The sequence below is a fragment of the Balaenoptera musculus genome, chromosome X (assembly GCF_009873245.2).
Source record: "Balaenoptera musculus isolate JJ_BM4_2016_0621 chromosome X, mBalMus1.pri.v3, whole genome shotgun sequence".
In the NCBI taxonomy this organism is placed as follows: Eukaryota; Metazoa; Chordata; class Mammalia; order Artiodactyla; family Balaenopteridae; genus Balaenoptera; species Balaenoptera musculus.
This window is the reverse complement of record NC_045806.1, coordinates 7,236,535-7,263,665: the sequence shown is the minus strand read 5'-3', so window position 1 is coordinate 7,263,665 and position 27,131 is coordinate 7,236,535. Positions and strand designations below refer to the sequence as shown.

The 27,131-nt window shown below is 47.1% G+C and overlaps 1 protein-coding gene across 12 annotated transcripts in view; it reads right to left on the bottom strand.

Moving 5' to 3' along the window:
• WWC3 (WWC family member 3) overlaps positions 1 to 27,131 on the bottom strand; it is a 130,929-nt gene that overhangs the window by 10,897 nt on the left and 92,901 nt on the right. For 9 of the 12 annotated variants that reach the window (XR_005018320.1, XM_036839689.1, XM_036839686.1 and 6 more), the window contains 9 exons: positions 17,885 to 17,974; positions 16,521 to 17,086; positions 11,222 to 11,342; positions 10,266 to 10,340; positions 9,472 to 9,558; positions 8,193 to 8,385; positions 7,029 to 7,193; positions 6,454 to 6,605; positions 5,160 to 5,325 (listed from right to left, as the gene is read on the bottom strand). Coding sequence is in view for 11 of the 12 variants with exons in the window: in XM_036839689.1 (XP_036695584.1) it covers positions 5,160 to 5,325; positions 6,454 to 6,605; positions 7,029 to 7,193; positions 8,193 to 8,385; positions 9,472 to 9,558; positions 10,266 to 10,340; positions 11,222 to 11,342; positions 16,521 to 17,086; positions 17,885 to 17,974 (1,615 nt within the window). In the remaining variant the exon portion in view is untranslated. Of the gene's footprint in view, positions 1 to 5,159; positions 5,326 to 6,364; positions 6,606 to 7,028; positions 7,194 to 8,192; positions 8,386 to 9,471; positions 9,559 to 10,265; positions 10,341 to 11,221; positions 11,343 to 16,520; positions 17,087 to 17,884; positions 17,975 to 27,131 lie in introns of all 12 variants that reach the window. The other 3 variants (XM_036839691.1, XM_036839690.1, XM_036839684.1) reach the window with 2 other exon arrangements.

Sequence of the window (27,131 nt, the reverse complement as noted above, 5' to 3'; positions counted from 1 at the left end):
TATAGATTAGTTGGTTATATAAGTGTGGGTTTATTTCTGGGCTCTCTACTCTGTTCCACTGACCCATGTGTCTTTTTTTGTGTGCCAGTAGCATGCTGCTTTGATTACTGTAGCTTTGTAGTACAGTTTGAAATCAGGGAGCATGATACCTCCAGCTCTATTCTTCTTCCTCAAGGTTGTTTTGGCTATTCGGGGTCTTTTGTGTTTCCATACAGTTTTTGGATTATTTTTTCTAGTTCTGTGAAAAATGCCGTTGGTATTTTGATAGGGATTGCATTCAATCTGTGGATTGGCTTGGGTAGTATGGTCATTTTAACATGAATTCTTCCAATCCATGAGCATGGTGTATCTTTCCATTTGTTTGTGTTGTCTTCAATTTCTTCATCAATGACTTAACACTTTTCTGAGTACAGGTCTTTTACCTCCTTGGTTAGATTTCTTCCTGGGTATTTTATTCTTTTTGATGCAGCTGTAAACTGAATTATTTTCTTAATTTCTCTTTCTGATAGTTCATTGTTAGTTGTATAGAACTGCAGACGATTTCCATATATTAATTTTATATCCCTTAACTTTAAATGTTGCCACTTTACCGAATTCACTGATGAGGTCTAGTAGATTTTTGGTCACGTCTTTAGGGTTTTCTATGTATAGTATCATGTCACCTGCAAACAGTGACAGTTTTACTTCTTCCTTTCCAATTTGGATTCCTTTTACTTCTTTCTCTTGTCTGATTGCTGTGGCTAGGGCTTCCAATACTATGTTGAATAAAAGTGGCGAGAGTGGGCCTTGCTCCTGATCTTAGAGGAAATGCTTTCAGCTTTTCACCACTGAATATGATGATAGCTGTGGGCTTATCATATATGGCCATATATGGTCGAGTTATGTTCCCTCTATACCAACTTTCTGGAGACCTTTTATCATAAATGGATGCTGAATTTTGTCAAAAGCTTTTTCTGCATCTACTGACATGATCTTGATTTTTATTCTTCAATTTACTAACATGGTGTATATCTCTTGGATTGATTTGTGGATACTGAACAATCCTTGCATCCCTGGGATAAATCCCACTTGAGCATGGTGTATGATCCTTTTAATATATTGTTGGATTTGGTTTGCTAGTATTTTTTTTTTATAAATTTATTTATTTATTTATTTATTTATTTTTGGCTGTGTTGGGTCTTCGTTTCTGTGCGAGGGCTTTCTCCAGTTGCGGCGAGCGGGGGCCTCTCTTCATCGCAGTGCGTGGGCCTCTCACTGTCGTGGCCTCTCCCGTTGCGGAGCACAAGCTCCAGACGCGCATGCTCAGTAGTTGTGGCTCACGGGCTTAGTTGCTCCGCGGCATGTGGGATCTTCCCAGACCAGGGCTCGAACCCGTGTCCCCTGCATTGGCAGGCAGATTCTTAACCACTGCGCCACCAGGGAAGCCCGGTTTGCTAGTATTTTGTTGAGCATTTTTGCATCTATGTTCGTGATATTGGCCTGTAGCTTTATTTTTTTGTGGTGTCTTTGGTTTTGGTCGGGGTGATGGTGGCCTCATAGAATGAGTTCACAGAAGCACTCCTTCCTCTTCAATTTTTGGGAATAGTTTGAGAAGAATGAGTGTTAACTCTTCTTTAAATGTTTGGTAGAATTCACCTGTGAAGCTATCTGATCCTGAACTTCTGTTTGTTGGGAGTTTTTAAATTACTGATTCAGTTTCATTACTGATAATCGGTCTGTTCATATTTTCTATTTCTTTCTGATTCAGTTTTGGGAAATTGTATGTTTCTAGGAATTCATCCATTTCTTCTAGGTTATCCAGTTTACTGGCATACAACTGTTCATAGTAATCTCTTATGATCCTTTGTATTTCTGTGGTGTCAGTTGTAACTTCTTTTTTTCGTTTCTTTTTTTTTCTTTTTTTTGCTGTGCCATGTAGTCTGTGAGTCTTAACCACTGGACCACGAGGGAAGTCCCCTCTTTTTTTCATTTCTGATTTTATTTATTTAGGCTCTCTTTTTTTCTTGATGAGTCTAAAGGTTTCACTGATATTTTCTATTGTTCTTTTTAGTCTCTTTCATTAATTTCTGCTCTGATCTTTCTTTCTTTCCTTCTACTAACTTTGGATCTTATTTGTTCTTCTTTTTCTAGTTCCTTTAGGTGTTAAAAAAAAAAACCCAACTCCCAAATGCAGATTTTCGACTGTGAGGTGGGTCAGCACCCTTAACCCCTGTGTTGTTCAAGGGTCAACTGCAGTCGTACTTTTGGTACACCTGTGGGTGGAGGTGAGCTCTTCCCTACTCTGTCATCTTGGCTACGATCCCCTGGAGTCTGATCTTTTAAACCCTGGATGATTCCATTTACACAAAACATCCAGAATTGGCAAATCCATAGAAACAAAGCAGACTGGTGGTTGCCAGGGGTCGGGGAGAGATAAGGGAGAGTGAATGCTAATGGTTATGGGGTTTTACTTTGGGGTGAAAGAAACGTCTTGGTACCAGAGAGAAGTGGTGGTTGCACAACATTGTAAATGTATTCAAAGTCACTGAAATGTCCACTTTGAAAGGGTTCATTTTATGAGAATTTCATGTCAATAAATTATTCTAGGAAAAACTTTAAAAAGTGAGTCAGATCACATCACCCCTGGGTTCAAAACTATCCACCAGTTTTCCAATGCTCTCAAGAGAAAAAGCAAGAGTCCTGAGTAGGCCCTGTATGATGTGGCCCCTTGACTCCCTCTGTCCTCAGCTCTGATGCCTCCTTACCCCAACCCCACCTGCACTTGCAGCTCCCTGCACCTGAATGCCCATCCCCAGTCCCACACAAGGCTCCCAGACTCCTTCCTTAAGGACTTTGCTCAAAAACTGCCTTCTCAGTGAGACTTCTATGACCTTTCATTTCTATTATAAAAAATACATAAAATTAACCATCGTGGACTTCCCTGGTGGTGCAGTGGTTAAGAATCCACCCGCCAATGCAGGGGACACAGATTTGAGCCCTGGTCCGGGAAGATCCCACATGCCGTGGAGCAACTAAGCCCATGCACCACAACTACTGAAGCCTGCACGCCTAGAGCCCAGACTCCACAATGAGAAGCCACCACAATGAGAAGCCTGCACATCACAACGAAGAGGAGCCCCTGCTCTCCGCAACTAAAGAAAGCCCGCATGCAGCAACGAAGACCCAACGCAGCCAACAATAAATAAGTAAGTAAAATTTACCATTGTAACGATTTTTCATTGTGCAGTTCAGTAGTATTAAATATACTTACATTGTTGTGAAAGAGATCTCTAGAATTTTTTCACCTTCCCAAACTGAACTCTGTCCCCATTCAACAACTCCCCATTTCCCCATCTCTAGCCCCTGGTAACCACCATTCCACTTTGTCTCTATGAATTTAATTACTTTAGGAATCTCATATAAGTGGAATCGTATAGGATTCATTTTTTTGTGACTGGCTTATTTCACTTAGCACAATGTCTTCAAGCTTCATCCATGTTGTAGCCTGTGATGTGACTTCCTTCCTTTTTAAGGCTAATATTCCATAGTACATATATACCACTTTTTCCTTATCCATTCAGCTGTCGATGGACACATGGGCTGCTTCCACCTCTTGGCTACTGTGAATAATGCTGCTATGAATGTGGATGTGCAAGTATCTCTTGGAGACCTGCTTTCAGCTCTTTTGGATGTACATCCAGAAGTGGAATTGCTGGATCATATGGTATTTCTATTTTAAATTTTTTTACAAAATAGATTTATTTATTTATTTTTGGCTACGTTGGGTCTGTACTGCTGCGCACAGGCGCTGCGCATAGGCTTTCTCTAGTTGCGGCGAGCAGGGGCTACTCTTTGTTGCGGTGCGCGGGCTTCTCATCGCCGTGGCTTGTTTTTGTTGCCGAGCATGGGCGCGCGGGCCATGTGGCTCACAGGCTTAGTTGCTCCGTGGCATATGGGATCTTCCCGGACCAGGGCTTGAACCCGTGTCCCCTGCATTGGTAGGCGGATTCTTAACCACTGCACCACCAGGGAAGTCCCTATTTTTAATTTTTTGAGGAACCTCCATACTGTTTTCTATAGCGGCTGCATCATTTTACAGTCCTGATGTTTGTAGATACCAATTTACACTTCTAAATGTAACCCTTTCTAAAACGGCAATTCTTTCTAAAAATGCAAACCCTGCTTCCCTACCATCTCATTCTTCAGTAGCCCCTTTGACTATCTCAAACGCTGCTGTATTTTACTGTTTTACCCTGTCTGTTGCCCACAGGGCAGGACTTTCCATTTGTTTCTTTGCTGTTGCATCTGCAATGCCTGGCAGCTACCACATGCACATGGAAAGAGAGAATGCAAATGTGGTGAAGAACTAACAACTGGGGAGTCTAGGTGAAGGGGATACGAGTATGCGTTGTACTATTCTAGCAACTTCTCTGTAGATCTGAAGTGCTTCAAAATGAAAAGTTGAGGGAGGAGGACACACCAAGCTAGCCTCCCACAGCTACTGCCCCTGACGTGGGCCAACGCTCGCCAAAGTCTTAGAAAGAGGAATAATGGCCATGACCGGCAGGCGCGCCCAGAACATCTCCGCCCGAGGCACTGCATGGGCTGCAGTGCGGGAGGCTGCCAGCGGGAGGCTCTCACTTTTCTCAGGACCTGTGTTTTGGACTGAGCTCAGGGGCTGTGCTGGTAGACGTTCTGATGAGTTGAACAGTTGGGAAACAAAGTTGCAATCGAGCACTGATACAGTGTCTCCCAACCCCACTGGGTTCCTTAGACATTTGTCACCACAAACCTGAAAGATTTCCCCACTGGAGATACTGTGATGGGCACAACTAGGATCGGGTGAACAGAAGGGCCAAAAGGATGCTTTGCTGCTCTTAATGTCACAAACGGAGAACAACGACAAGCGTCCAAAACCTTAGGGACCCACGAAACACCCTGAGCCACACGCGGCCCTGAAGAGGGCACATGAAGGAGTAAAAATCCACCCCTTTTAGTTGTCCTTTCCTTTTAATTTAAAGTAGACAGACGTTTCCATGGTACCTGCTGTTTACAGATCTGAGGCCACTCACTTCAATTCCCTCGCGTAGGGCACACAGCCCCTCCTTCCAGGGCAGCGCCTGGTGCTGGGCGGCAAAACATCAGGGGCTCCGCGAAATCCTTTGTCCTTTTCTGCTTACCTTCAGAGGTGGGGGCTGAAGTTCCTCGGGGCCGTAAGGGTCTGCCTGGCCAGCAAACGTGTGTCCGTGGATGGAGCTGACAGCAACGCAGCAGGGCTCTGGGTGCGGGGGGCTGGTCTGGGCGCAGCTGCTACAGCCACTATCCACCGAGTCGGCTTGCCAACTCCTGAAGGCGGGCATGGCAAAAGCCCCCAAGACGTTCATCAGGGCACTGACTTTACTGCTGCACCCAGGGCACAGCAGCAGAGACGCCCCATATTTGCTTCCAATGACTGAGGACGGTTGCTTTTCTCATAAAATGAAAGGCAGTTCTGTTTCATAGGGAAGACAGAGCTACAAGGCCTTTCATTAAGAGGGTCCGTCTGTCTGTATCGCCCAATTGCAGCCGCTGAAGATGCCAGCAGCCCGGAACCCCCTCTCCCCGAGCCCTCCCAGCCTCCTGCCCATCCCTGAACACACACCTTCCCCCTCTGCCGTGCACTTTCCCTTCCGAAAATAAATTCCTCTTGAAAATAAATCCAGAGAAAGCTATTAGGAAGAAGTAGCAAGCTTTGGAAACATGACACTCCTTATGGAAAACCGTGGAAGTAAAGCAACATGAAAGTGCTGCCAGAAAGGACCCGCCGGGAAGCGATTCACTCGCGGTGCCTGCCCATCTGAGCTGCTCCTCTGCTGCAGACACGTCTGCCCCACCCCGAGTCAAGCGTTCACCCACGGGCTGCTCCGAGGAAGAGGTAAAGGGGCATCGCATGATTCCATTTACAAGAAAGGCCCAGGACAGGCAAATCCCTGGAGATGGCACGCAGACGGGCAGTCGCCAGGGGCTGGGAGGACCGGGCGGACTGTTAATGGGTATGGGGTTTCCTTTCGGCACGACGAAAACGCCCTCAACTTGAGTGTGATGTTGGCGGCACAGCTCTGTGCCTGCGCTACAAACCAGCGAATTGTCCACTTAATGGGTGAACCGTACGGTAGGGAGATTATATCCCAATAAAGCAGTTAATAAAGAAAAAGGCAAAACTTAAAGGGCCCTATTGTATTCAATCCGGGCAGAGGGAGTCCCTCAACAGCCCCCTCTTTGAGAGGAATTCGGGGAACAGAAGGAAAGGTGAAAAGCCTGCGCGTAGAGCTGGGGTCAATGTACTGCCCTCGTGCAGACTGGCGTACAATGCCCCGTGAGAATCCCGACTTCTGGGCAAAGGTACCGAAGAGTCGCCGCACACACTCTACATGGCGTTGTGTCTGACGAACATCCCGGCTGCCTCTCCCCCGAGGGGCTGCTGGCCGCGCGCACCTCTCGGACACGGCCTCGGCCTGCTCCTCCTTGCGCTCCATCTCCAGGATCTCCTCCTCCGTGTACTCCAGCTTCACCCGCTCCTCGGCCAGCTCTCTCTCCACCGCCTGCAGCTGGGCCGTGGTTCTCGCCAGCAGCACCGTCACCGCGTCCTACAGGACGAAAGGGACGCTGCCAAGAAGCAGCCGAGGCCAGCGGCGTGCGGGCGGCAAAGCGGAAAGCGGGCGCGTGCACGGCCCGTGGGGGGCAGCCCTGCTGCCGGGCTGGTGGCCGTCCCCGGCTGCTCTCCAGCAGGAAGCAGCGCACCCCCGGTTGACAGCAAGACAGTAACTTGGCCTTTCCATGTAGCTCTGAGGACTCAAATTTTAAAGCAACCAACGCATCACTCATGATCATGAACGTGTTGCGTTAAAGAACATCATCATGAATGGCCACATACATCACTACAGTCCGTTTTTATTACTTCCCTTGAAACCCTGCTTCTTCATCGCCACTGTGTTCTAAGACTAAGTCTACACACGTTTCTTAGAAACAATGTCCCCAGGAAAAGCCCATCTCAAAGCCAGGCCACCTACTGTCTTTCCAGACGTGGTGGGTGCAGGGTCCCGGAAGTCACTGTGTCCCAGCCGCTTGTCCTCCCGCCGGGGCGGCTCGGGGCCGGTGAACACCTGCACTGAGTACCAGCGCAGCTGCATCTCGCTCGAACCATCGTAATCAGCCAAGTTAATCTGAGCAATGCCCTGTGCGGTGTTAAAAAAAAAAAAAAAGCAGAACAGGCCCTGAATGACTGCACCTTAACAACCAATGGGCATCGAGGTCACCCTTTAATCTTAAGCAGAAAGGCCATACAGTGTGTCACTGCTATTCAAAGGACTGCAGTAAAATGAAAGTCATCGAAAAGGATCGTAATGGGGGTGGCTCCTTGCTTGCTTGTTCAGCCCAATCAGAAAGTGCTAGAAGGGGAACAGGGGCAGAGAATGGACAACGTGGAATGGTGGGTCAGGCTCAGGATCTGCCACTCGAAGAGCCACTGATTCTAGCAGGAATTTTTGAAAAAAGAGAGGACTGGTGTAAAATAATATAAGTAAATAAATAAATAAGTAAATAACACCCCCCCCCCAAAAAAAAGAAAAAAAGAGAGAGAGAGAGAGAGGACTGGTGGAACTCTCCAATCTCTAATTCTGCCACTGAAGGGGTGGGACCAAGGGGGAAAACTCCAACCTCGGGAAGAAAGCACCCTGGCTTCCAAGCCCTGGCCCTGCACCGGCTGGCCGGGGTGAAGACGGACTGCTGACCTGCCCAGTTATAGGGTTGCCAGATAAAAAAGAGGGCATCTGGGTGAACTGCAATTTCAAATAAACAGATTTTTTTAAAATAGAAGTATGTCCCAGATATTACATGGGACATACTTACAGTAAAAGGCATCCATAGTTTATTTGAAATTCAAATTTAACTGACCATTATATACTTCTATCTGTCAAACTTCTCAACCCAACTTTTATTAGTTCCCGTGACGCAAGACAGGGATAATGCAGAAGCCGTTGCATAGGAGTTTTGCAAGTATTAGCTGAGATAACATATTTAAATTACAGAACACTTGACCAGATAAGGAGTTTTATCATCCCTTTCTGTCCTCCCAGCTACAGAGATCACTTGACACCAGGACAAATTCTAAGTGCCCCACCGCAGGACACAGGAAGGAGGGGAGGGAGGAGGAGAGGGTGAGGAGGGCGCCGTACCAGCAGTTCTTCCTGCAGCTGCGGATTCACTGAGCACACGTATAACTGAAGGGACTTCAACGTCACCATGCTTGAATGCACAGGGATTCTGAAAACTTCATTAAATATCAGGGGGGCTTGCAATTCCAGAGCCTTAGAGCAGTAAGTGTTTGGCGTGCCGGAGTCAAGCGGGGGCAAATAGACGCGGATGTGTCTGGAACCAAGAGAGGAAGGAAAAAGCAGACAGAGGCAGCGCTTACTGACACATCTGCACGTGACACGCATGGACCACATACGTGTGCACATACGCCGCTCTGTTCCACTGCCCATGTGCAGAATTTTAATGTCTTTTGGAAAAGATCCTTTTCTCAACTAACAGTAAGCCCAAAGAACTTACGTGCCCCTGGAGATCAGGGGGGAAAACCCAATCACAAAGAGAAGACTTCCAAGTCACTGGTTAGGACTTCAGGGGGACTCAAACGGAGGTTCTGCTTTTACCATCTTTGTGGGAAAACATCTGCACTGATCTCTCCACGGCCCCTTGGCTCCCTCTCCAAGCTCTACCTGCCTTGCCTCTCAGACTGCTCGCCCACCCAGGCACCCGCCAGGCTGGGCTCCCGGCCCTGTCTGCCCCCAGCACGGAAGCCGGCACCCAGGAGAAGCTCCAGCATCAGTGGAGTGAAGTACACCATCAGGGCGAACCCTCAGCCGCTGAACACCAGGCTGCTTCCTAGGCCTTCGGGAGGCCAGTTTACAAAGACGACTCATGGAAGGGGAGGGCACCGTCGGGCCTGAACACCCATCACAGGTGGGTTCACCCGCCAGGGTAAGTGGGACCTCACACCCCCATCGGGCACCCATCTCCCCACCGGAGACAACACAGATTTCCTTCCCCCTGCTCGGACAAGGATGCCTGATCCCAGCCTGAGGCCTCTTCAGGCACCTCATCAGATCTCAAGAGCCGAGTGTGGCTGTGTCGCCACCAGCCTTGTGAGCAGGATGGACGTTTTAAGCCCCAACGCTGCCGATGACGGGCACCCGGCACTTTGTCAGCATGGCCACGGCACATAACCAGCCTGGCTCCAGTAACGCCACCTGCCTCAAATAATAAACCAGCCTCTTCTTAAAACTTACAGGCCTTTAGATTTCAGACAGACATTCCCTGGCGTTTTATTCTAAATTCAGGTTCCAAGACAGTCTTTTCCCTCCCCAAACTGCCACATGCAGCAGGTCAGCCAGTGGTGCCGTGTGGAGGAGGGCCCGGGGGGAGGACACGGCCCCCACCGGCGCGGGAGCTTACATTTTGCAGTCTTCCTTCACCACCAGCCCGGCAAAGTTCTTCAGTTGGAGCACGTTCACGAGGAGACACTCGCTGGCACTGTCGTGCCTAGAAAATAAAAGGCACGTTCACAGGCTGCAAATGCCCCACGGTGGAGAAATCCTGCTTGAACTACCGCAGTGGTCCTCACCCCACCCCCGGGGGACCTGTGCAAAGTCGAGAGACGTTTCTTACTGTCACACTGAGTGGAGTGGGGGGGCTACTGGATCTAGTGGGTGGAGGCCAGGGCTGCTGCTCAACACCCCAGAGGGCACACGGCGGCCCCCAACCAAGAATGACCCAGCCCGAATGTCACGAGTGCCGAGCAACACTAGGATGACAAGGGTGAGCAAAAGAAAGCTGCTGGGATGTGAACATCCTGCCTCGCTCGCCTGAACACTGCTGGTTGCTGCCTTCACAGACACTGCAGCTAGAAACCAAAACGCTTAGTGTTGCACAGCACCTGGCTACCCCAGCTCCGGCGGGAACTTCCCCGAGGGCCTGACCGTGCCCATGGGGTGACAGTCCCCAGCTGTGACTCGGTGCTGGAGGACGGCAGTGGAGCCGCTCGTGCCCATCTCTCCTTCCCGCCACCTCTGTCCCTTCACCTGAGACCGCTGAGATGGGCCCGGGGGTCCCCAGGCCAGGGAGAAACAGCCGGATCACGCGGGTCCCCCCACGCCTCCTGGCCTGTGTGTGGAGGTGTGAGTTGCCGGGCGGGCCCCAATCTACCCGTCGTCTTTACGAGCAACAGGGAAGGAGCCTTCTGTACTCACAAGAATCCAACATGGATCTGGGGCCCCTCGTTACCGCAAGCGTCTCCAGGCACAGGCTCGTCGGCGTCCTCACTCCTGAGCACAACCGGAAAGGCACCGCGTTATTCCGAGGGGACCTGCTTACCTCGGGCTCCGCAGAAGCTCTCTCACACTAGGGGCGCTTCTAACTGAGAAGGGCGTTATTAAGTTGCGACATAAATAAATGCTTTAAGTGACTGACAGGGCACGGCAGGTCCCCAGGATCCATGACGTCACCTCCCAGGGTACCTGCTGACGAAGTGGCCTTTTTGAGAAAATACCTCTCAAAACCACACGTGATATTCACGACAACGTTCAAAAACATATACTTTTAAAAGCTTTGCAGGGGGGACTTCCCTGGTGCTCCAGTGGTTTAAGACTCCGCGCTTCCACTGCAGGGGGCACAGGTGCGATCCCTGGTCAGGGAACTAAGATCCCGCAAGCTGAGCAGCGCAGCCAAAAAAAAAAAAAAAAAAAAAATTTGGCGACAAGTGAAATGCATACAGATATCTGAGCTGAAAAAATGACATCAAAGGTCTCAAACAAAATGAAGCCCACAAGGGGTTTTGTCCTTGCAAAGTGATTCCTCCAGCTAAGGAAAGGGGACGGGGGGAACATCCATTTCTAGCGAACGTCCTTTCTAGAAAAGCAGGTCTCTCTCGCACACTGGTTCTCCTTTTCCGGCTCTACTAGGATCATGCCTTCCAACCCCCGGGGCCGGAGAGAAAGCAGTCGTCCTAGATGCCCGAAGCCAGGCCAGTCCCCAGACGCCACCTGGGAGGAGACGGGGTCCGTGGGGATGCTCAGGGCCCCTCCCGCATGGAGAGAAGCCAGAAGAGCTGCACCCCGGAGACACACAGAGTGTCAAGCCAGACAGGTCTCGGCAGGGGTGCCTTTTGGGAAGTCAGCCCAGGGAGGCCAGAAGGTCAGCTTCTAACCTTTTGGTGGGAGGTTCAAACACGCCACTGTCGCTGGCCAGCGAGTAATCGGACAGGCAGGCAGACACGCAGCGCACTCTCCGCTCCAGCCTCTGGGCGCTGTCTTCTCGGGGGGTCACTGCTGCAAGCGAGAGACACGGCCGGGCTCAGGAGGCGACAGCGCGGGAGCCCAGGGCAGAGCAGAGACAAAGGCACGAAGGGACAGAGACAGGCCAGCACGTGTGCAGATGTGTGTTTACATGCGCTCTGCTCCAGTCTTTTCTTATATTGGAAAACGGAAGAAACAGGCTTCTGGCTACTTCTTTAAAAGCTCTTTAAATGATCATCAATCTCCTTTCACCTCCTTGATGAGCGCACAGGTCAGAAGGTGGCGGGAAGGCCTTTGGCGTGGCCCTTTGAGAGAGCGTCACACGGGAAGCCCGGGAGAGAGACTTCGCCTGCATGCGGATGGCAGCGCGCTCTCCGAGAAGTGGGAGGGGGGTGTTTCCTCCTTGACGCTGCTTGGTATTCTCCATACTTTATACAAGGCACGTAGGCTACACTGCTTTATACTCAGAAGACAGAGTTTTTAAAAAGCATCAAATAACCCCCAACAAAATGGAGTGACTTTCAAGTCAGAGGACACAGAGGCACCCAGACTCGGCCTCTGCCAACGTCTCCATGACCCCTCTGCCGCTCTAACTGCAGCGCCCTCCTCAGTAGCCCTGGGGCCAGGCTGGCTTCCAGAACTGTCTCCTGGGATTAGAAAGGACCATCACTGGGCAGCTTATTTTTGTCTTGTATCTATTTTAACCAAGAGCCCAAGACAACCACTGACATTTTCCCTTTTACCATTTCATCAACTCTTTCTACTCCTTCCCTCACAGCAACAAGCTCCTTTTAATAAAAGCAATAGAAACAGGCATGTCGTCTCCCGCTGCTAAATGTGGCGACGGACACAGGAACCTCAACGCTTCTGAGAGAGGCACACACGGTTAGAACACAGGCTTAAACCACGAAGCCCCAAACTGAGCCTCACTCTGGCATCACAATGCTTCTTATTAATAATGCAGACCCCTCTTGTCTATGTTCTCCGGCCATCTAAGCTCTAGAAATTGAAAATCTAGACACCTGTGCACCCCTGAGTTGAGGGAAATAGCGAGTCCACCAATGACCATCTCTCTTTTCAGCCAAATTATTATTCACAGCAACAATTAAACCCAAACACATTCATCGGGGTACAGAACAGACAGGGCTGTGGCCTTTGGTCTCACGATGTTAACGGCAGACAAAAGCCGACCTTTCAAAGGTCTGCAGCGCCCAGCGTGGGGGCCACCGGCTCCACCTCAGTCAGGGGCAGAAGCTGGCTCCGTTCTGGGGCGGCCGGAGGCACCGACTCTCAGATCGTAGATGACGACTCCCAAGTCCAGCTCTGCTCGTCACCCCCGCCCCCATGGAAGGACCCAGAGCCCCCAGCTCTGAACTGCAGAGAGAACCCCTCAGTTTGCTGCATGGAACCCCATCAAACACAACGGCTCACTACTTCCATTCCCAGCCCTGACACTCGGCCTTACACGCCTTTAAGGAAGTAACACCGCACAACGATCCAGGTAACTTCCAGGCAACCCAGTGGTGTGACTGACAAAATTTCTCTCTCATTGCAATGAAAGTGGATGAAGAGAGACAGGAAATGGGGGAATCAACCCTCAGTGATCCTGGGCTTAGCACATTCACGGAGCAACTGGATGCAGGAGTTGACAGAAGGAGGTACGGTCAGCACCTGCCCTGGGTGAGAAAGAAAGCACGCGGCACATCCCCCAGTACACACCGCAACCGTCTGCTCTTGGGCTTCAAGGCAACGAGACGGAAAGTGGGGAGCAACGCCAGTGAAGTAAGGAATAAACAAGCTTCCACACATTCATTTCAGAAACCTCTGACCCTTCCATCATTGAACACAGACACACAGACACTGAGACCTAAGGACAGCAACGCTGCTTGACAAAAGGGAGGAAAGTATAAGGAAAATCACACCGTGGGCAAAGCTGCCAGCTGGCATACTAAAATAATGAAAGCGTTAAAGTCTGGGAAAAAACGCAAGGAAGAAAAAAATACGTCAAGCTCTTAGAAAAGTTCTTACACAACTTTCATAGCCAGGATGAATACCGTTCAAACGACAACAACAATAATAAGAGCAACTGTTGAGCTACATTAAAGCACAGCTATGAGCTATGCCCTTCTTGACCACACCCTGACCATCCTAAATACATTGATTCACTGCACAAAGATGTGGCACAGCCTGACCAGCAAGGCGAAGGAGAAGTCCAAGGTCACTTACAGTGAACGTTTCTGTCGAGCCGCATGAGAAAAGAGATAAAAAAAAAAAAAGCACAAAGTGAAAAAACTGTAGAATTTAAGCCAACAATTTTAAACAGGGTATGAATGTAATAAAAAACATCAATAAACAGATGAACAAGGTCAAAATATTTACGGACTTATATTAGCAAATATCAGTGGGAAATGAAAATAGGAATGGATTTCAAAATCATGACACATTTGACTTTTAAAATGTGGGGAAGATAAAATTGTAGTAAACATGTAAAAACGGTTAAAGATGACAGTTTATTTCCCCACTCCCCTGCCCCACCTTCTGTCCCCTCAGGTTGATTTAAAACACAATGGGCAATTCTGAATTTTATGTTACTAAAAATTTTTCTCGCTAAAGCTTGCTGGAGTCAAACTTAGACTGTACTGTTCTTAGTCAGACTGGAGAGTGGAGGGAACTACGTGACCTCGGGCGTCATAAATGAGGGGTGGGGTTAATATAACGAGTATTGAGATCCTCGCCAACTTTATGAAGCTGCGATGACTCTAGGCTTCATAAGCATCAAGGGAGGCAAGGAGTCACCCTGTTTCCATGCCTGAAGCTGCTCACCCAACCCAGCCCTGCGAGAGCACTTACCAAGACCCATTCACTAAGTCAGGTACCTCTAGTTTGTATTCTACTCAGAGTGTCATATATGAACGCACCACCAGGTGGCAGTATCTGACCACACCATAGGCAAAGACCTCCCAGTCTAAGAAGCTTGAAGTACTGTAAGTAACATCCACCACAAAGTAGGAAAGAAAAATAAAGAAATCAGGATCAGAAATTAAGTCAGCTCTTCTCCTTCCCACCCAGTCTTTCCCCTGGACCAAAAGCGGTGCTGGACCTTGTGTGGATTTTCTGCATAAGTAGACAGACACTGTTGTATCTCAGCCTTTAAAGAAAAGTTGGTATGGGGGGGTGGACACTGAGAAGAGGAAGCTCAAGCAACAACAGATGCACGATTCAGTCCTTATTTTGTATTTTCTTTTTTGAATAAACATGGAGCACTGAACCTGCGATTACAACAAAGAACAAAGTGAATAAAGTTCCCCTGTACATGTGATGTGAATTACAGAAATAACGTATCTGGGGATATGAAAGGTGTGTTTGCAAACGCAGAGGGGGAGACACCAAAATAACAGAGATGCCAAAAAGGCCCGGGGCTGCCGCAGAACATAATGGATCTCTGGTTAAACACATAAATGCTACAAGAGACTATTATCTTACATATATATAATAACCCGCACGGGTACACATAAAAAAACCCGACAGGTAACAGAATGGTGGTGAATGGAAGAGCCCATAAAGATCACCTCATTCAAGGGCACAGAAGCTGAGACTCAGCTCCATCTAAGGTTGCGCTCAAGGTCGCACAGCTAGTGAGTCAACAGGGCAGGGAACAGAATCTGGGTATAAGCTGCTAGTTCGAAGCCATTTCTGCTACATCACCCTGGTTTTGTATTCACGTTTTATTTCCACCTTTTGCTGCTGACTGCTTAACAGTACATAACTAGGGTTTCTCAGCCTCGGCACTCTTGACATCTTGGCTGGATCATTCGAGCCAAGATGGGGACCATGCTGTGCACTGTAGGATGCTGAGCCTTGCCCCTGGTCTCCACCTACCAGATGCCAGTAGCACCCCACCAGCTCCAAAGTGTGACAACTGAAAGTGTCTGCCAAGTATCTCCAGGGGTCAAAAACACCCCTGGTTGAGATCCACTATGCTATACAAGTTATCTAGTGTTCGCCTAAATGGAATGTCTAAAAACAGTTTTGCTGTGCAAATAAAACTTAAGTGGGCTGAACTTCAGGAATGAGAGGCCTGTTCTGATCTTCTCTAAAAATGAAGGAAGTTAAAGTCGCTAGCGGTTGGCTCACAAAAGCACTCGGGGTGAAGATAAGGAGGGGTGAAGCCCAGACTCTGCTTTGTGCACCAGCCATCAGCCAGAATACTCCCCAGAACAGCAATTTGGTTTTCCATGTGGGCTACAAGCTGACAGACGCTGGCACCAAGCAGAAGCTGAATTAACACCAACTGGACGGATGAAATTCTCATGGCTACATGTTTCTGGATTTGAAGAGCAGCAGAGAAATCGATTCGGTAGAAAGGACTGATATTTTCACTCCCTCCGTGACAGAATTATGTTCTTGAAAAGTACAAGGACAGGGCTTCCCTGGTGGCACAGTGGTTAAGAATCTGCCTGCCAATGCAGGGGGCACGGGTTCGAGCCCTGGTCCTGGAAGATCCCACATGCCGCGGAGCAACTAAGCCCGTGCGCCACAACTACTGAGCCTGCGCTCTAGAGACCGCGTGCCACAAGGACTGAAGCCCGTGCGCCTAGAGCCCGTGCTCCGCAACAAGAGAAACCACCGCAATGAGAAGCCCGCGCACCGCAATGAAGAGTAGCGCCCGCTCCCTGCAGCTAGAGAAAACCCGCGCGCAGCAACGAAGACTCAACGCAGCCAAAAAAAACCAAAAAGTACAAGGACAAAGGATGACGAGATGAAGTCACAGGGCCAACGGAAGTAGAGCTTTCTGCCGGGCCACAGCCAGACAGCAGTCCCAGGGCTGGTCTGAGACGGGCACACACAGAACGCTGCATCTGGGCACACGCCCTGGAGAGCTCACGAAGGCCCGAGTACTTCTTCAGCAGCCTCCGAATGTGGAGGAACTGTCTCATTTTCGACAATTAAGTATATTCTGAGAACAAGCCAAATGCCTGGGAAAGACTACTCTGCCAGTTTCCATGACATTTCAAGGACCCAGGGCAAAAGCACGCAGAACGCGCGAGCGGGCGTGCGGGCATCCTCTTGCCCTGGCGGGTCCTAAGCTGAGGGCTCACTAGGCCACAGCAGAGCCAGCCGGCTTCCGTGCGCATGCACGCGGCTTCCTCCCTGAACTCGAGACCTTTCCTCCCCGGTCCCGGGGCACCCACCGGACCCATCAGGACATACGTGCAGCCGTGGGAGCGGCAGCCGCTTGGGGTCCTCGCTCGCGAGGTCCTTCCCCGTCCCCGGGGCACCCGTGCGGCGGCAGGGACGCCGCGCCCGGCGGGTCTTCGTCCCCCAAGGCGGAGGCCTGAGCGCGCAGCCTGTCCAGGGCGCCCAGGCCCGCCACCTCGAAGGCGTCCCCGAGCTGGGCCAGGGGCGAGTCTCGCGAGGCCGGGAGGAAGGGCGTGTCCAAGGGCGAGCTGGGCGGGGACAGCGAGGACAGGGAGGAGCGCGAGGACAGGGACGCCAGGGACTGCGGCGTGTCCAGGGAGCGCCTCTGTTTGTGCAGGCCCGCGGGGCCCGGGGCGTCCGCCAAGGGGGCGTCCCGGCCCAGGGAGTCGAAGGAGACGAGGTCGAAGCGCAGGAGCGGGCCGCCCTCGGCGTCGGGCTTCTCGTACTGCGGGAGGCCGTAGATGTCGGTGAAGCTGACGGAGCTCAGGGAGCCCCGGCTGGAGGCCAGGGAGCCGCGGCTGGAGGCCAGGGAGCCGCGGCTGCTCCCCGAGGAGACGGTCAGGGTGCTGGCGGACAGGCTGAAACGAGAAGAGCAGCCTGGAGCCCGCGGCTGGAGCCTGCTCGTCCCCACCGCGAGCCGAGCCTCCGGTCTGCTCCACGAGGAGCAAAACTGCCTCGGGCCCGTTCACCCGGCGCCTCTTCAACACCTCGGAGCGTTTTAAGACACCCCTCCACCACCGCCCCTTCGTGAATATTTCCTTTGTTTCTTTGATTGTCAGTAGAGAGCAGTAGTTAACGTCAAGGGCTCTTGCCAAGGGCTCTTGCTCGAGTTCAAGTTCCAGCTCAAACTCAAGACTAGCTGAATGCATTTGATTTGGTCACGGGCTTTGCCCTTTCCCAGCCTCCCACCTTCTCACCCGGCGCTGGGATGATAGCGGTTCCTGCCTCAAGGCACTGTGAGGAGGAGAACTGAGAAAATAATACACAGAAAGCCCTTAACACTACACTTCACGATACGGTAAGTGCTTGAAAACTGGAGCTCTTACTGAGCATCCAAATCTGATTTTAAAGATATTCAGGCCTTTAAAAAATAATTAAAAGGGTATGTGTGCATCTATGTAGATGGATATATACACTCCTGATGCTGTGAGTTACAAAATCCTTCGATAAATGATTCATTACTCTGAAGTCACACTTGCTGCTCATATTCCTTGGATCATATACGAGCAGCTCCTCTGAAAAATATCGTGTATCCACACTTTCCTGTCCAGTGTTTACAACCACTGCAGGTTCTAAGTTCTGGGAGAGAAAGCCAAGCTAAAGGGAACTGTGAAGTTCACGGCCACGTCGTTATAAGATGATAACAAGTTACCCACCTTTGTAACTGGGACTGGAGATAGCACGTTAGGCGGGTGGCTTCTTCCAGCTGCATCAGGAGACAGTTTCTTTTTTCCTGAAGTAGAATCCTGTAGGTACAAAAACAGTCCACTGGTGGATTTCAAAGATGCCAAGTATATTTTCCTAATAAGAAATTCAACTGTAAATTCCCCCAAACTGATTGAGGTGTCAATGACTAAATTCTAAAAAAGCACATCCAAGGTCATAAACACCAAGATAACAGACTGTTTTTGTCTTGCTTAAAAATGTACCACTGGCCGCCTGAACAGTGCCTGATACACTGTAGAAGTTCAGCACATGGGTGGATAGGCGGATGAATGGATGGGTGGGTGGATGGATGCGTGGATGGATGGACGCATGCGTGGATGGATGGGTGGAAAGATGGATGGATAAGTCAATGGGTGGGTGGCTGGATGGACTGACAGATGCAGGGGTGGGAGGAAGGACAGGCAGACGGACAGGTGAACAGGTGGATTGGACGGACAGACAGCAGACAGGCAGACGGGCACACGGATGGTGGTTGAGGTGTGTGGGAGGAGGGGTGTGGGTGGATGAACAGATGGATGGGAGACTAGACTAGAATATGGATACAAATGCACAGCATGCAGTAATCTACTGGAGTTCCTTGGAACAAATCAGATTCCCTCATTCTAAGCCCCCTTCCAGGCAAAACTACATGCAATTCTAAAATCTACAGAATTAAAAGATGAAACACAAATAAGAGCAGCTGAGAGAGGATTAACCAAGATGGCGGAGTAGAAGGACGTGCTCTCACTCCCTCTTGCGAGAGCACCAGAATCACAACTGGCTGCTGGACAATCATTGACAGGAAGACCCTGGACTTCACCAAGGAGGATACCCCACGTCCAAGGACAGAGGAGAAGCCACAGTGAGACGGTAGGAGGGGCACAATCAGAGTAAAATCTAATCCCATAACTGCTGGGTGGGTGACTCACAGACTGGCAAACACTTATACCACAGAAGTCCACCCACTGGAGTGAAGGTTCTGAGCCCCACGTCAGGCTTCCCAACCTGGGGGTCCGGCAACGGGAGGAGGAATTCCTAGAGAATCAGACTTTGAAGCCTAGTGGGAATTGATTGCAGGACTTCGACAGGACTGGGGGAAACAGAGACCCCACTCTGGGAGGGCACACACAAAGTAGTGTGCGCATCGGGACCCAGGGGAAGGAGCAGTGACCCTGAGGGAGACTGAACCAGACCTACCTGCTGGTGTTGGGGGGTCTCCTGCAGAGGCGGGGGGTGGCTCTGTTTCACTGTGGGGACAAGGACTCTGGCAGCGGAGGTTCTGGGAAGTGCTCCTTGGCGTGAACCCTCCCAGAGTCTGCCATTAACCCCACCAAAGAGCCCAGGTAGGCTCCAGTGTTGGGTTGCCTCAGGCAAAACAACCAACAGGGAGGGAACCCAGCCCCACCCATCAACAGTCAAGTGGATTAAAGTTTTACTGAGCTCTGACCACCACAGCAACAGTCAGCTCTACCCACCACCAGAGCCTCCCATCAAGCCTCTTAGATAGCCTCAACCACCAGAGGGCAGACAGCAGAAGCAAGAAAAACTACAATCCTGCAGCCTGTGGACCAAAAACCACAGTTACAGAAAGATAGACAAGATGAAAAGGCAGAGGGCTATGTACCAGATGAAGGAACAAGAAAAAACCCCAGAAAAACAACTAAATGAAGTGGAGATAGGCAACCTTCCAGAAAAAGAATTCAGAATAATGATAGTGAAGATGATCCAGGACCTCGGAATAAGAATGGAGGCAAAGATTGATTAACAAAGACCTAGAAGAATTAAAGAACAAACAAACAGAGATGAACAATACAATAACTGAAATGAAAACTACACTAGAAGGAATCAATAGCAGAATAACTGAGGCAGAAGAACGGATAAGTGACCTGGAAGACAGAATGGTGGAATTCACTGCTGCGGAACAGACTAAAGAAAAAAGAATGAAAAGAAATGAAGACAGCCTAAGAGACCTCTGGGACAACATTAAACGCAACAACATTCGCATTATAGGGGTCCCAGAAGGTGAAGAGAGAGGGAAAGGACCAGAGAAAATATTTGAAGAGATTATAGTCGAAAACTTCCCTAACATGGGAAAGGAAATAGCCACCCAAGTCCAGGAAGCACAGAGAGTCCCATACAGGATAAACCCAAGGAGAAACACGCCGAGACACATAGTAATCAAAGTGGCAAAAATTAAAGACAAAGAAAAATTATTGAAAGCAGCAAGGGAAAAACGACAAATAACATACAAGGGAACTCCCATAAGGTTAACAGCTGATTTCTCAGCAGAAACTCTACAAGCCAGAAGGGAGTGGCATGATATACTTAAAGTGATGAAAGGGAAGAACCTACAACCAAGATTACTCTACCCGGCAAGGATCTCATTTAGCTTTGATGGAGAAATCAAAAGCTTTACAGACAAGCAAAAGCTACGAGAATTCAGCACCACCAAACCAGCTCTACAACAAATGCTAAAGGAACTTCTCTAAGTGGGAAACACAACAGAAGAAAAGGACCTACAAAAACAAACCCAAAACAATTAAGAAAATGGTCATAGGAACATACATATCGATAATTACCTTAAACGTGAATGGATTAAATGCCCCAACCAAAAGACATAGACTGGCTGAATGGATACAAAAACAAGACCCATATATATGCTGTCTACAAGAGACCCACTTTAGACCTAGGGACACATACAGACTGAAAGTGAGGGGATGGAAAAAGATATTCCATGCAAATGGAAATCAAAAGAAAGCTGGAGTAGCTATACTCATATCAGATAAAATAGACTTTAAAATAAAGAATGTTACAAGAGACAAGGAAGGACACTACATAATGATCAAGGGATCAATCCAAGAAGAAGATATAACAATTATAAATATATATGCACCCAACATAGGAGCACCTCAATACATAAGGCAACTGCTAACAGCTATAAAAGAGGAAATTGACAGTAACACAATCATAGTGGGGGACTTTAACACCTCACTTACACCAATGGACAGATCATCCAAAATGAAAATAAGTAAGGAAACAGAAGCTTTAAATGACACAATAGACCAGATAGATTTAATTGATATTTATAGGACATTCCATCCAAAAACAGCAGATTACACTTTCTTCTCAAGTGCGCACGGAACATTCTCCAGGATAGATCACATCTTGGGTCACAAATCAAGCCTCAGTAAATTTAAGAAAATTGAAATCATATCAAGCATCTTTTCTGACCACAACGCTATGAGATTAGAAATGAATTACAGGGAAAAAAACGTAAAAAAGACAAACACATGGAGACTAAACAATACGTTACTAAATAACCAAGAGATCACTGAAGAAATCAAAGAGGAAATAAAAAAATACCTAGAGACAAATGACAATGAAAACACGACGACCCAAAACCTATGGGATGCAGCGAAAGCAGTTCTAAGAGGGAAGTTTATAGCTATACAAGCCTACCTAAAGAAACAAGAAAAATCTCAAGTAAACAATCTAACCTTACACCTAAAGAAACTAGAGAAAGAAGAACAAACAAAACCCAAAGTTAGCAGAAGGAAAGAAATCATAAAGATCAGAGCAGAAATAAATGAAATAGAAACAAAGAAAACAATAGCAAAGATCAATAAAACTAAAAGTTGGTTCTTTGAGAAGATAAACAAAATTGATAAGCCATTAGCCAGACTCATCAAGAAAAAGAGGGAGAGGACTCAAATCAATAAAATCAGAAATGAAAAAGGAGAAGTTACAACAGACACCGCAGAAATACAAAGCATTCTAAGAGGCTACTACAAGCAACTTTATGCCAATAAAATGGACAACCTGGAAGAAATGGACAAATTTTTAGAAAGGTATAACCTTCCAAGACTGAACCAGGAAGAAACAGAAAATATGAACAGACCAATCACAAGTAATGAAATTGAAACTGTGATTAAAAATCTTCCAACAAACAAAAGTCCAGGACCAGATGGCTTCACAGGTGAATTCTATCAAACATTTAGAGAAGAGCTAACACCTATCCTTCTCAAACTCTTCCAAAAAATTGCAGAGGAAGGAACACTCCCAAACTCATTCTATGAGGCCACCATCACCCTGATACCAAAACCAGACAAAGACACTACAAAAAAAGAAAATTACAGACCAATATCACTGATGAATATAGATGCAAAAATCCTCAACAAAATACTAGCAAACAGAATCCAACAACACATTAAAAGGATCATACACCATGATCAAGTGGGATTTATCCCAGGGATGCAAGGATTCTTCAATATACGCAAATCAATCAATGTGATACACCATATTAACAAATTGAAGAATAAAAACCACATGATCATCTCAATAGATGCAGAAAAAGCTTTTGACAAAATTCAACACCCATTTATGATAAAAACTCTCCAGAAAGTGGGCATAGAGGGAACCTACCTCAACATAATAAAGGCCATATACGACAAACCCACAGCAAACATCATTCTCAATGGTGAAAAACTGAAAGCATTTCCTGTAAGATCAGGAACGAGACAAGGATGTCCACTCTCACCACTATTATTCAACATAGTTTTGGAAGGCCTAGCCACGGCAATCAGAGAAGAAAAAGAAATAAAAGAAATACAAATTGGAAAAGAAGAAGTAAAACTGTCACTCTTTGCGGATGACATGATACTATACATAGAGAATCCTAAAACTGCCACCAGAAAACTGCTAGAGCTAATGAATGAATATGGTAACGTTGCAGGATACAAAATTAATGCACAGAAATCTCTTGCATTCCTATACACTAATGATGAAAAATCTGAAAGAGAAATTATGGAAACACTCCCATTTACCATTGCAACAAAAAGAATAAAATACCTAGGAATAAACCTACCTAGGGAGACAAAAGACCTGTATGCAGAAAACTATAAGACACTGATGAAAGAAATTAAAGATGATACCAACAGATGGAGAGATATACCATGTTCTTGGATTGGAAGAATCAACATTGTGAAAATGAGTATACTACCCAAAGCAATCTACAGATTCAATGCAATCCCTATCAAATTACCAATGGCATTTTTTACGGAGCTAGAACAAATCATCTTAAAATTTGTATGGAGACACAAAAGACCCCGAATAGCCAAAGCAGTCTTGAGGCAAAAAAATGGAGCTGGAGGAATCAGACTCCCTGACTTCAGACTATACTACAAAGCTACAGTAATCAAGACAATATGGTACTGGCACAAAAACAGAAACATAGATCAATGGAACAAGATAGAAAGCCCAGAGATTAACCCACGCACCTATGGTCAACTAATCTATGACAAAGGAGGCAAAGATATACCATGGAGAAAAGACAGTCTCTTCAATAAGTGGTGCTGGGAAAACTGGACAGCTACATGTAAAAGAATGAAATTAGAATACTCCCTAACACCATACACAAAAATAAACTCAAAATGGATTAGAGACCTAAATATAAGACTGGACACTATAAAACTCTTAGAGGAAAACATAGGAAGAACACTCTTTGACATAAATCACAGCAAGATCTTTTTTGATCCACCTCCTAGAGTAATGGAAATAAAAACAAAAATAAACAAATGGGACCTAATGAAACTTCAAAGCTTTTGCACAGCAAAGGAAACCATAAACAAGACGAAAAGACAACCCTCAGAATGGGAGAAAATATTTGCAAAGGAATCAACGGACAAAGGATTAATCTCCAAAATATATAAACAGCTCATTCAGCTCAATATCAAAGAAACAAACACCCCAATCCAAAAATGGGCAGAAGACCTAAATAGACATTTCTCCAAAGAAGACATACAGACGGCCACGAAGCACATGAAAAGATGCTCAACATCACTAATTATTAGAGAAATGCAAATCAAAACTACAATGAGGTATCACCTCACTCCTGTTAGAATGGGCATCATCAGAAAATCTACAAACAACAAATGCTGGAGAGGGTGTGGAGAAAAGGGAACCCTCTTGCACTGTTGGTGGGAATGTAAATTGATACAGCCACTATGGAGAACAATATGGAGGTTCCTTAAAAAACTAAAAATAGAATTACCATATGACCCAGCAATCCCACTACTGGGCATATACCCAGAGAAAACCGTAATTCAAAAAGACACATGCACCCGAATGTTCATTGCAGCACTATTTACAATAGCCAGGTCACGGAAGCAACCTAAATGCCCATCAACAGACGAATGGATAAAGAAGATGTGGTACATATATACAATGGAATATTACTCAGCCATAAAAAGGAACGAAATTGAGTCATTTGTTGAGAAGTGGATGGATCTAGAGACTGTCCTACAGAGTGAAGTAAGTCAGAAAGAGAAAAACAAATATCGTATATTAATGCATGTATGTGGAACCTAGAAAAATGGTACAGATGAGCCGGTTTGCAGGGCAGAAGTTGAGACACAGATGTAGAGAACGGACATATGGACACCAAGGGGGGAAAACTGCGGTGGGGTGGGGATGGTGGTGTGCTGAACTGGGCGATTGGGATTGACATGTATACACTGATGTGTATAAAATTGATGCCTAATAAGAACGTGAAGTATAAAAAAACAAACAAACAAAACAACTAATACTAAACTTTCATTGGGTTATTTGTATGGAAATATGTTAATATAAATGTTTCAGACATTACATGAAATTTCTAAAAATCTTATATTTGTATTTGTATGGAAATATGTATGGAAATATGTTAATATAAATGTTTCAGACATTATATGAAATTTCTAAAAATCTTATATTTGTATTTGTATGGAAATATGTATGGAAATATGTTAATATAAATGTTTCAGGCATTACATGAAATTTCTAAAAATCTTATATGTTCTGGTATAATGTTATAAGTAATAATCCTAGTTATTACTTTAAAATGTGTATCTCAAAAATAACTAATTTTCTTGTCAACTGCATTATTATGAACTTTCATCAAATCTTTAACAGTGGTCATTTTTAAGTCTTTTGTCATTTACAGACAGTTCTGGGTGTACTCTGATGCTTTTGCAAATATGTTCCTATAAAAGGCTTTCATCTTCAAGAAATTCATGGAAAAGACTCTGACAAGTACAGGTTTCTGGTAACTGACTGTACTGCTGAACTGAATGAATAAGCATTTTCAGAACTCTAATGAAAAACTGATGAACTCATAAAAGTGCTAACAAAAGATCAAGATGAAAAAAAAATTAATTACATGGGACTGAGTGAACTGATGAGGATGAGTATAATTTTTGTGACTTTCTGTCTGAATTAAAAAAAAAAAAATCCCACAAGGACTCAGAGGCAAAGAATATAGAAATCAATTTTCACTGCAAAGTAAAGGAGCTGTTACAGTGGAGGATTACTGGACTGAATGTCAATATTATGACATAGTATGAGTGTGTTTCGTGTTTGGTAATTGCAATCATTGTTGCTTTTGTTGTGGTCATCCATGTACAATGCTTGGTGTCAGTCTATTTATCTCTTGTAAAAATAAAATACAGTGTGTGTGTGTGAAAAAAAAACCCAAAAAACAAAAAAACACACAAATAAAATAAAAAAGCAACCGCCACAGTGTTGGAGGTAGTTTTCTTCCTACTTTTTTCAACTTTATTTTCTAAAATGAAATTTTTTCCCACAGCGCTAAGCCCACTGCCTAGAATAGAGCCCGACATGGATAGGCACTCGATAAATAGTTATTAAGTGAATGTACAAATGAATATGTTTGCTTCTAGAACAAAGCAGTTCTCGTTTACAAATCAAAATGATGGCAGTTTAACACATGGCCAAGTAGGCACCCTACAAAACAATTGCTCTTTCCTTTGAAAGAGGAAAAAACTTGCATCCCCCCAATCCCCAGTAACACTCACTAACCTGGCTCAAACTTTCCATCTGACAATGATGCCACTGAAACCAAGACGGGCAAAGACTGGGCCTGGCCAAACAGCTGGCACACGTCAGCCCTGAGATGCGTACCTCCATACCTTTCTGCCTGGCTCCCTCCTCCCAGACCGGGTCTCTTCTAACGCCCTCAGCCTGTTCCCAGGGAAAGCCCCCCGCCTCTGGGCCCCAAGCGGCAGGAAGAAACGGGCCCGCATCCGCTAGGCCCAGAACGTCACCGCCGAGGGAACACTCATGGGGCACTTGGCCCCATCACCTGGCCAGAAAGGTGCTTATTAGCACCTGTGCACGGCCCTCCTTGCCCAAGGCCATGTAGTGCCAGATTCAGGAGACACCTGGGGCCAATTCAGTCCCAGTTGAGGGCCCTGCGCCCCAGGATGCAGCTCCCAGGCTGGTTCCACAAGAGACCCTGTCAGGTGAACGAGCTTGGGTGACCCAGGCCCTGAGCCCAGGCATCAGGGTAAAACCAGCTCCATGGGGTTCCATGGATTTGTGCCCTGGGACCACAGCACTCCTGCACTCTGGATTTCCACGTGGCGAGGGCAGAAACACTCAAGGGTACATGGGTGTGGGGTCCTGGTACATGTGGTGGACATGCGGTGTTCGTGGCACCGAATCCACGCCCCTTAAGAGAAAACCAACCAGAACTCTCAGGCCCTCTGACCCGAAACATACACAAGAAAACAGCATGGGGAGAACGGAAGGTGATGTTAAGCTGAAATGATACAAAAGCACAAGAGCACAGATGAAACTTCCATTTCACAGTCCCGTTGCAGAGTCAGAAGGGATAAACTCTGGGTTTATTTTGAGCAAGGTGACAGGGCACTCCACCACGTCAGGCAAACTAACGTGCTCTCCGCCCATTCCTATGCACTGGACTCTCCAATCACCACTGCTTCCCTCCAGCACTGACATTAGCCCCTAAGGACACAACACAGACCTGTCTGTCAATTAACAATGAATATCCAAGCAGAGACAACCCCCAGCAAAAACAGAGGACAGTCCTAACATTCGATGAAATAATCGTTATAAGGGCATCTGTACTGACCAAATAATTCAGGTGACTATTAAACTCTACGTAGGGAATGCTCACAGAGATACAGCTTATGATCCTCGTAATACAGTGAATTTTAAGGAGCCAGTATGTTATCAAATGGGCGGTGGGCCTTCCAAAGCTCAGCAAATATCCCCAGACTTCTGACAGCTGTGCAACGTGGAAAGCAGACCCAGCCTTCCACACAATCGGTGATCACACAACCACCTGTGATCACACACAGCAAACGCAAACCAGGAGCCAGGGCGCACAATGAAAGGGCG